A 10133-nucleotide genomic window follows, 5' to 3' on the forward strand; every position below is an offset into this window, starting at 1 on the left:
CAGTCCATTATGGCCACCGCCCTCAAGCTAGCTGTGATGGCAGTTATGCTGTAGAGCACTTGGCCCACAGAAGTGAATGTACAGTCATTTTTTTTTCTTTTTTGCAATTAATCTTAAGAAGGGCTGCAATTTAAAGTATGACAATGTTGATGCTAATTTGAATTCATCTAAAATAGCTGATCAAATACACAACATTAAATCTTCATAATTTATAGTAATGAATGTAGTTTGTTTGCCCTCTGGATACCCAGCAGGAGCAGTATCTGTGACTTTATGGCACGTCAACTCCTCTTTCCAAACACCATAAACAAAAAACAGGGCACGAGCGCTTTTCCCTTTAACCTCGAGGCGTTTTAAACCCCAATCCGATCCTCACATGTGACAAGAATGATGACCACTGATGATTATGAAGTATGACCTGAAACCGGTGACGGAGAAAGTCGCAAGGAAGTGACGAGATCCGAGTAAGCGATCCAAAGGTCATTTTTCTCCACAGTGCAATCTGAGATTTTTGCAACTAGAGGAGCAAAGTCTGCTTTGCCATAGCTTTTCAGATATGGATGTTATATACATTTTTGGTGGCAGCATAAATGGTACAAAAGTGTGTGGCTTCTGCTGCCAAAATCAGAAAAAATGACAGAAGTCAGAGAGATGACCCGTTAAACATGAATTAATGGTGTTAGAAATCAGTCACACTTATACAAGTGTGTTTCCCCCGCTTTAAAAAAGCCACAAGTTTAAAAATTCAGGTTAGTTTCTCAGAAGCTAAAGTTGCCCAACTTAAAATGGACATACAAGGACTACAAGTTATGATTGGGGAAAAAATGTTCCATGAGTCAAAAACACAATAAGGAGTTTGCCTGGGTTAAACTAAATTAACTCCCAACTAAAAGTAAGTCACAGCTAGCCCTTCAAGTACAGACTGCTCCAGTTTTGGTACCACTCAAGTCTCTGTGCAGGCCTGTGCGTTTGTTTAAAGGAAGAAAAAAAAAAGTTCAAATCTACAACACAAAAAGATGCAAGTCTGCACGCATGTTCTAGAAAACTACTTGCTGCAGTGTCTGCTCCCTAAAGCTTTATGAATGTCCCAGATATGGCTTTGCCCTGTCGGTCGTAAAACATTTACAGGACAGACGCTCCTGCCTTCTGCTGAGGAAACATGCCAGGCTATGATCCCATTTCCACACTAGTAGTCTGTCACTTCTTTATCAGGTCAGACACTACGCCAGGGCAGTCTATCTTAGCTCCGTTCTTCTTGAACGGTGTCTGACACACTGTTGCACATGGTGTTAACTGGACTCACTGAAGTGTGACGTAGAGCGGTCTGTAGGTGTGTTATGGAACAGAATGGATCGTTTCACCTTTACATTCATTCTTACATTTATTTCTCAGCTGAGAAACAAAAAAAACAATATACATGTTAACTTAAAAAAACAAAAAAACCAACAAAAACTTGAGCATAGACAAAAATCTCAAGTTGGACTCACTGTGAGGAAAAAAAAAAATAAAAATACAAAATAACACAAAAGCTAAAACCTCAAGCTAAACAGATTTTTTTTTCGTCCATTAAAACAGACTATTTTAAGTTGCTGCTGTATATAATCCAAGCTAATGGAAATAAAACAAGTGGAAGGTCAGTTATTCCTCCACGTCTATCACAATCCTTTAGTTCTTTCGTATCGTCATCGTCCAACAATTTCACTACCTTAAAAAAAGATCAATCTTTACCAAGTTGTGTATGACAGGACTGGGCTCTGGCTCCAGTCTGCTGTGGTGTTATACTGGTGGTAATAGCCATGTTGTTGGATGCAAGGTTCAGATGCAGAACGTGAATTAGGAGGAGGGTGGAGGAAGATCTGCGCACCGTCTGGATCTCTGGAAGGGTATGGGAACATGCCGTACTCAGACCTGCACGAAAGAGTCACACGGAGGTTAAATGTAATGCGACTGCATGCCTGGTGCTATTCATCTTGATCTCAGGTAGTCTCTGAGTGGGTAGAAGTGTACCAAGCATTTAAACAACACTGGATGTTTTTTAAATCAGACCTGTATGGTTGGTACGGCATGGAAGCAGGCACCATCTGTTCATCACTGCTGCAGTTGTACTCCCGCAGCACCAGGGGCTCAACGTGTATACTCTCAGACGGGTCCGGCTCCAGAGCTGAGCCTGAAAGATGACCTCCCTTCAGTGACTGCTGTGTGGAGGCCCGACTCGCCTCCATCTGTGTGAACTGAGAGGTGGAGGGCATCCTCTGCAGGCCTAAGAGGGAAATGCAACATTTAAATCTCGGGAGTGTCGCCACATTTTCAAACTGCTTTAGCACAACTTTCATCACCATAAATCCTTTTCTTACATTTTCTCTTAGTATTCATTTATTAAAAACTTGAAGACAGAAATTACAGAAGCTTACTTGGAGAGCTGTTGCTCAAGTCATCCCTGTCCAGTGTGGGTCTCTTTGCAGGGGGGCTTTTATTTGACAACCTAAAATATATTGTATATAATGATTTACATGTTCTTTCCAATTAATTTTAATTTCATCTTTACAATGACCTAAATTAAGAAAAACAAATTGAAAAGTACAACAAATTTAAGTCTCTTGAGAGGCATTCTTACCTCTTACTGTGAGAATGAGTGCCTCCTTCCCTGAAGCCTTTAGCGAAGGGGTTGTGATCAATTTTCAATTTGGTAATCTTAGAAGAAACAAGAAAAGACGGTTGGATTGGCATTGCAGAATTCTGTTAAATAAAAAGGATGTTCTGCACAAAAATTTTAATGTTATTGACTGTTTTTGGCAGATTTGAACCTTTGGGTTTTGGTAAGCAGTGACTGCAGTGAACGCCGTCTCTGGGAATGAGAAGCTCTGCACAGAGCCCCAGCGGAGAGCGTACGGGTTATCCGCCTGGACCACATGAAACCTCGGGTAGTAGCGATGCATGGAGAGCAGGATGATCTGATTGTAAAAACAAGAAAATAAGCAAATGGTCAAATACAGTGAAGACTACAATATAGAAAAAAGAAAAGAAAAGAGGGGGGTTGTCTTACATGGCCATGCTGATTCAAGGTATTGTTGGTGAGCTTAAGCTTGGGGAAAGATAGTGGCTGCTTCATCCAGTGCCTTCCTGGAGCAGGAGAGTCTGGGTGCATGTATGTATGACACGGGGGGTGGGGGTCTGCCGCTCCTGCCATCTCCCACTGCTCCTTTTTCCACTACAGAGAAATAATGAAGTGGGGCAGATTTAAGTGTGAGACTTCATGATGTGTATAATTAAGCAAAACTCTCCATGAACCACAAGAAAACCCTACAAACTCACACATGGGGGGAGAGAAATAAAAAAAAAAAGTGCTCCTTACAGTACTTGGCAACCCAATACACTATGCTAAAAAGGGAGTGACCCAGTTGGATGGGGGTGATTAAAGGGAACAATGCATGAGCTGCTGAATCTATGGAAGGTCAACTACTCCTCATTCACTGATCAGTGATGCTAATTGATTGGGCTTCCAGCCGAGACTGCACTTATAGGGCTTGCTTTGATATGCAGCAGTGAACGACCCAGAACGGGTAGACTGAGGTCTGGCTCCAAACTGCAGCCTTTTACAAACAGCACTCGGCTCACTTTAAGCCCAAGAAAGAAGGGGGGTGGGTAGGAGCAAACTAGCTACAGCACACAATCATCGCTTGTTGCATGCGATCATACCTTGTACTTGAAGCCATCTACAAGAACGATGTCCATCGTGATGACGTAGTTGGTAAAAGGCTGGAGCCCGGATACCCTGACCCTGCAGTGTGGAAACATCCTCCTGAAAAGGCATGCACCAAGTCAGAAGCAAAAATGTGGCTCAAATGAAAAATAAACAACTTTTTAAACACTTAATTTGGGGATTTCTTTTTTGCATGCAAGTCCATTTCAAAGTTTCTTCTACCCGGAAACCTGAAAAACAAAATGACGTGCAAAACAGGTCATCCACTTTTACGTGGCCTGCATGAAACAATATGTAAAAATGCACTTTGTGTAGTCCTTTTTCAGGACCTTGTATTGTCACCACCAAGGTTTTTTAACCTCCTAAGACCTGAACTCTTTCATGGCATTTTACCTGACTTATTGTTTCTGAGAAAAAGGAGATCCACAAATGAGGACATTCGTTTTAAATTTCGATAGAACAGTGGCAGTATAATGTCCTCGTATGTGGATGTCAGGCCTTTGTACAGCAAACAGAGATCTTTGAAAACTAAATTTAAACAAATAACTTGAACTTTTAACATGTTAGGTAAAAATGTTATTATCGCTTCCCTGATAAATGTATGTATTATGTTTACTCTGGATGTCGACAAGACTGCAAATTCAGCTGCTTTCCAGACTTGTGTTTTTATTGCAATACTTGTACTGGTCTTTCCCTGTGTCCTACACTACTCCTACTCCTAAAAAACACAAGTCTGATCAAATTGAAACTGATGAAAACTAAACTAAAAACAAGAAAATACACTCTGGAAGTTACATGAAAATAAACCGAATTCATTGAAAAGCAGTCTTTTCTCATTTTCAGTAAAATGAGAAAATACTGCTGGATTAGTAACCAGATTGTGTACTTCACATCGTTCCTGGAAATAATATTTTATTTTGGAGTCATGGAAGTGTTTTAAGGAAAACACGGAGGTCATTTTGACCATTTATTTACTGTACCCACTGGATGTGTAACATTTGTCTTCAAAGTTACACATGTTATTTTCTACTCTGTGTTCTAGAGCGTTGACACTAGAGATTAGCAGTTTCAAGTTTCAATCCAATGAGACGTGAAGCCATTCACATGCTGCTGTCAGATTAAGGAAAGGGAATACCAGCCATGGAGAGGCTAGACAAGCCATGACTATGAAAGACGCAAGTCAAGTTCACTCCCTGAAGCGCCCGTGTCCGTGTTCCAGTGAATGCATCTGCGTTGTCTGATTGCAAGTAAAAGCAGCGATAGAAAACACAACTGTATAGCACAGTGAACTCTCTGCAAAAGGACAGTCTGCTTTATTAAACAGCAAAAGCAACCTCTTCCTGAATCAACAAGCAAAGATTTAAAGATGGGTGCAACTTAAAGCCTTCTTATCCACTTTTATTAATGGTAGAGGAAGTACTCCTATTTAAAGTAGCAATACCACAATATACCATTACAAGTGCATACATTAATGTATTCAGGTATTATCAGCATTATAAGAGTCAGCATCCACCACACAAGTGTTCCATTTCTGTATTTTCATTATTCCTACCTGTAACTACCTACTAAAATGCCACAGGTGTGCATTTACAATAACACCAGACCCCTGTAGCATATATGGGTCACACTCGTCACTCAATCAAGTGAGCTATAGTGTGACTGACAGAAGTCATTTTATATTTGTATTCTTTAGGATTTAACTCAAAGACATCAGACGCTGCTACTATCCATGCACAGAGGTCCAGGAATGGTATTGCTATTTTGAGGAGAACTGGTCAGTAGTCAGTTACCTCATGTCTCATATCTCTAATCTTGTACTTAACCAGCTTCAAAGTACGTTAGCTTTATGGTGCAAGTATATTGTAAATAGTATTATACCTCGGTAATAAGTGAACTACCTTTGGAGTACAGAAAACACAGTGTTAACCCTGACGTTAGCCAAATAAGACAAAATCCTGTTTTGTAGTACAGGACTCCAAGATTCCATGTAGCTGCTCAAGACCAATCTTACCAGCGAACGTCTTAAATGATTCAGAGAAGGCTTGGGAGAAAGTGCTGTGGTCAAATGAAACCAAAACTCTCTGGGATCAACTTGATCTGCTGTGTTTGACCCAAAGAACACCAACCCCACAGCCAAGCAGGGAGGTGGAAAAATTATGCTTTGAGGTCATTTTTCTGCTAAGGGTATGGGACGATTTCACCCCACTGAGGGGCCAATGCACCATAAAATCTTGGACAAGAGCCTTCTTGCCTCAGCCAGAACACTGAAGATGGGTCAGTAACCCAAAACATACTGCCAAGGCAACAAAGAAATGGCTAAAGAGGTGGCTATGCAGTGATCTAGCCATGCTCCAGCCCCCAGTCCTATAGACAGTCTCTGGAGGGAACTGAAGCATCAAATGCCAATTGGCAGCTAAAAAACCCTGAAGGAGTTACAGTTTCTTTAAAGAGGAGTGGGCCAAAATCGCTCGTGAGATGTGCAGAAACCTGGTGACCAACTACAAGAAACATCTTACCGATGTGCTTGCCAACAGGGGCTTATCAAACAACTACTAAGTCATGTTTTGCTTGTGGATCAAATGCTTATTTCATTCAATTACATGCACATCAGTTAATAACTTTTATGGTTCTGTCTCTCACCATTAAAATGAAACTATGGTTAAAATAGAGACTGTTCATTTCTATCGAAGTGAATTAGCTTGGATTAAATAATCATATCGCCCAATGTACAAATAAGCAGATAACACGTAGTATCAGAAACGCCAGTACAGTCAACTAAAATTTAACTAAAGTTAATTAAAGTGAAAAAGACTGCTAACAACTGTCAGTATCATGATAGTTGAAAAGTGGGAAAAAAAAAAATATAGCAACACCTTAAAAGAACTTCTTGAAACTGAAAGACAGCAAGATTTTCAGTGAGCCCAACTAGTCATTCTAGCAGTTCTCCAACTGTTGTGAGAAATACTGATGTCATGAAAAACTGCTGAAGGCTCAACACAGAGCACTCTTTAGAGAGCAGAACATGTTCCAAGTATCAGCTTCATTACCTTCCATGTTTTGTGATAATCATCTCTGTACCGATGCTGTGAAAGGACTGCCAGAGATCAGCGTTCTCCAGGGTCATCCTGATGCCACTGGGCTGGTATGGGTGAGCTAACGACAACATGCTCTCATTCAAACTGGAGTCTGGGAAAGAAATTAAAAGAATACAAGTATACATGTAAACAGTTCTGCAGCTGTATTGATAGAACCTCTGAATGGTTTACTGCAGCATGAAAAGCCAGCCTCTACATCTGAAGAGGCCTTCCACAGGATCAATAGTTCTCAAGCCAATAAAATATGAATGTACACTCTCTCTGTAAGAGTTTTCCCTTTTTTATTGTTGTTAGTTTGGGTGCTCATCTCGCATAAGTTATTATTTACCTACAAATCATTACAGTACCGTATTTTTCGGACTATAAGGCGCACTTAAAATTTTTAATTTTCCCAAAAGTTGACAGTGCGCCTTATGTATGAATCTGGTTGTGCTTACTGACCTCAAACTGATTTTATGTGGTAGACGGCGCTCAAAAATCTGTCAAAAATGTTTTAGTACAACTTTGGTAAGCTAGGAAGCTGCACCACTTGATGGATTGGTCCAAAACTCTGTCCATTCATGAAAACAGAATTTATTACATTTAACAAAGTTAGAAGTAAGCAGGAAGTTAGCGCGCTAGTTTCCACCTAAACATGATATAGCATGTTCTGACTGAGAGATTTCTGAAAGAAGTAAAACGTACTGCTCTGCTATCACTTCCAACATAAATAAAGACAGAAAACTAAACAGCAGTCACTTTTTTAGGGCTACCTGGTATGTAATGATGTGCTAGCTATGTTAGCATAACAAACTGAAGCTGGAGGATGAAAACTAACTTTTTTATTAGTCATTGATATACATGGGAATAGAGCAGCTGCCAGAGAATTCAACATTAATGAATCACTGGTACGGAATTGGAGGAAGCAAGAAGAATGAGTTGAGTAAAGTTTGACTTATCTGATGGTTTTGTTTCGCTTAATGCGTCTTATGTATGAAAACAGACCGTTCATCGACAGTGCGCCTTATAATCCGGTGTGCCTTATGGTCCGAAAAATAAGGCAATTAATTTTTTTCTAGAAGATTTTTTGTGTGTCATTTTAAACATGCACACTCATGCAGTACAGGTTGGTGTGATAACTCAACTTACCAGCGGTATGGTGCACATCATCATGTCCTCCTGTCATCTCCATCACAATCACCCTGTGAATCCCTCAAGTTTTTAAACCAAGTCCAGCCTTGAAATGATCAAACTGTAGTGAGAACATTCAGGAGTTTATATCCTTGATCGGCGTGGCCTTCAACTCCATTGGTCATAAGAAGAGGGGTGGCCTTTCTGTGGGGGGGTCAGAAAAGACTGAGGGGGTAGGTGAGGAGTTTACCTGCTATTTAGTTTCTTTGCTTTTCTTTTTAAAGGGATTGCATGCAACCATTTGTTGCTTTTTTCAAATATTGCAATTTAATTTTGAGTCATGGGAAGAAATAAGATTTTTCCATCATATTAAACCATAAATGTATCCAATAAATTAGTATGTTCCATTCTTTATTTGTTCCATTTACTGCATTTACATGTAGAGGGTAGAAATCACGCCTGAAAACACCTTTAAAGCCCTCAAAAACAGAAAAGCGAGTGATTTGGCTTTGATGCGAGAACTGGTGTCCTGCTATGTTCCAGGCACACAGTATACGCGTACTAGACCTGAAACCCATAAAAATATTCAATCCCTACTTTTCTCCTGCATTCCAAATTAAAACGGACAGCGACCATTTAAAAATGCGGGCGGGGGGACGACCCCTCTCGGCAGCTTTGAATGTGTATTGAGAACAAGCTGTTTGAGAGTTTGTGTCTAACCTTGCTGACAATGCTGCTAAAGTGGCCAAATGGCCTCATTTACTCAAGCCCCCGCCACACACCCACTGACTACTACTCTAACTATCCTGGGAATACACAGGCAAGCAGTCAGAAGCCAGTTCAAATCAAAGACCGGTGGCAGGAAGAGTTGAGCAGCTGGGTTAAAGTTTGAAAACCAAACGCTAAGGATAAAAACAGAAAAAGTGCAAATAGAAAACATCCTGACAAGCTGCTACTATTATATGCTACTATATGGGCCGTTTTTGATCAGGTTTCAATACATTTATTTGCATTGTTGGGAGTAATGACGATTAAAATCATCCATCGAAATTACCACAATTCTCAAACAGATACAAAAATGCCATAATGTCCATCTTTTAGCCTTCCTCTGCTTACAAACCACATACAGTAATTCCCATATGTTTGAAAAAACATCACTTTAAAGAACAAAGGAAGGGGCCTGCTGATGCCAAATTTCAGAAGACAAATTTGGATGTTAAAAGTTTCTAAGTGTTTAGGAATGCATACTTCATAGTGCTGTCAGATTATTTACGGTCAGATTTCCCTCTCTGGATTTTACAGCCAATTTATGAGGAAGAGTGGCTCGCTTGCCCTGTGAACACATTTCTCCTCCAACTAAAGGGCATGTTGAAACATTTCTCCTCTGCTTAAGTCAACTTCAGGCTTGAAGATGGAATTTGGTCTGCCTACGGCATGGATCACCTCTGAAAGTATGCCACATAGTCAAGTCTGTATGGAAAAGTCATAATTTACCTCTGCTAATGACATTTCATGAGAACGGAGTCCTTTATTAGGAACCAGTTGCTTGGTTGCTTCTTCACAGGGACATTTGATTAGCATAGTTTTGGTCCCCTTACACTGACGGATCACTGACTTCAAAGTTGTCATATCCTTTTAGTCACTACTAAATCCAAGTCAGCTTTGGACCGGGGTGTTGCTCTCAAAACATACAGGAAAGAAGGATTTTCAGTCCCTGCAGTAAAGCTCTAGGGAACTCAAGATTAACACCAATAACATATTAAAGTGTTGAAGAGAGCATGTGGTAGCCGAACACCTCACCAAGACATTTTTGCTGAGATTTGCCTTAATTCGTCATCCATCACAAAGTTTACATCCTCCCTTTGCACTTTTACCCAGTGATTTAAAACGAATCAAACTGAAAACCACCCAATGATGCAAAAAGGTGAAAGCCACACTATTGTAGGTTGTAAGATATTATCACTAACATCATTTCTTTTGCATGTCTGTCGTTTTGCTTTTTCCAATGCATCAGTTCTGCTGCAGTAAAAATATCTCATGCCACAGGAAATTCTGTGGTTTCAGCAAGTTAGTCTAAGCTGCAGCTCAAAGATGCAGTGCATGACATCACTACTGGTAGTTTACACACATGGTTCTGCTCGGCTCACTGCCTGGTGGGCCTTTTCCTACACAGAGGAAGTATTTGCAACCCACCAAAAGGTTTTAACCAGAGAAAAGGGGGGGGAAGT

At 40.4% G+C, this 10133-nt stretch overlaps 1 protein-coding gene across 1 annotated transcript; it reads right to left on the minus strand.

Moving 5' to 3' along the window:
- Positions 1-1353: 1353 nt before the first annotated feature.
- On the minus strand, positions 1354-8190 carry LOC116335167 (T-box-containing protein TBX6L-like). The gene is made up of 9 exons (XM_031758778.2): positions 7924-8190; positions 6748-6886; positions 3697-3799; positions 3044-3208; positions 2805-2951; positions 2615-2691; positions 2412-2482; positions 2047-2260; positions 1354-1908 (listed from the first exon to the last, which is right to left on the minus strand). Exons 1-9 carry the CDS (start codon positions 7964-7966, stop codon positions 1725-1727), a joined length of 1143 nt encoding a protein of 380 aa, XP_031614638.2. The 5' UTR covers positions 7967-8190; the 3' UTR covers positions 1354-1724.
- Between the last annotated feature and the right edge of the window lie 1943 nt (positions 8191-10133).

Source organism: Oreochromis aureus, linkage group 7 (genome assembly GCF_013358895.1).
Source record: "Oreochromis aureus strain Israel breed Guangdong linkage group 7, ZZ_aureus, whole genome shotgun sequence".
Classification (NCBI taxonomy): domain Eukaryota; kingdom Metazoa; phylum Chordata; class Actinopteri; order Cichliformes; family Cichlidae; genus Oreochromis; species Oreochromis aureus.

Coding starts and splice junctions, on each gene's coding strand:
- LOC116335167 (XM_031758778.2), bottom strand. CDS start 7,966: ATGGAGATGACAGGAGGACATGATGATGTGCACCATACCGCTG. Junction 6,887..7,923: donor TGATGTGCACCATACCGCTG/GTAAGTTGAGTT, acceptor TTTCTTTCCCAG/ACTCCAGTTTGAATGAGAGC. Junction 3,209..3,696: donor TAGATGGCTTCAAGTACAAG/GTATGATCGCAT, acceptor ATTTCTCTGTAG/TGGAAAAAGGAGCAGTGGGA.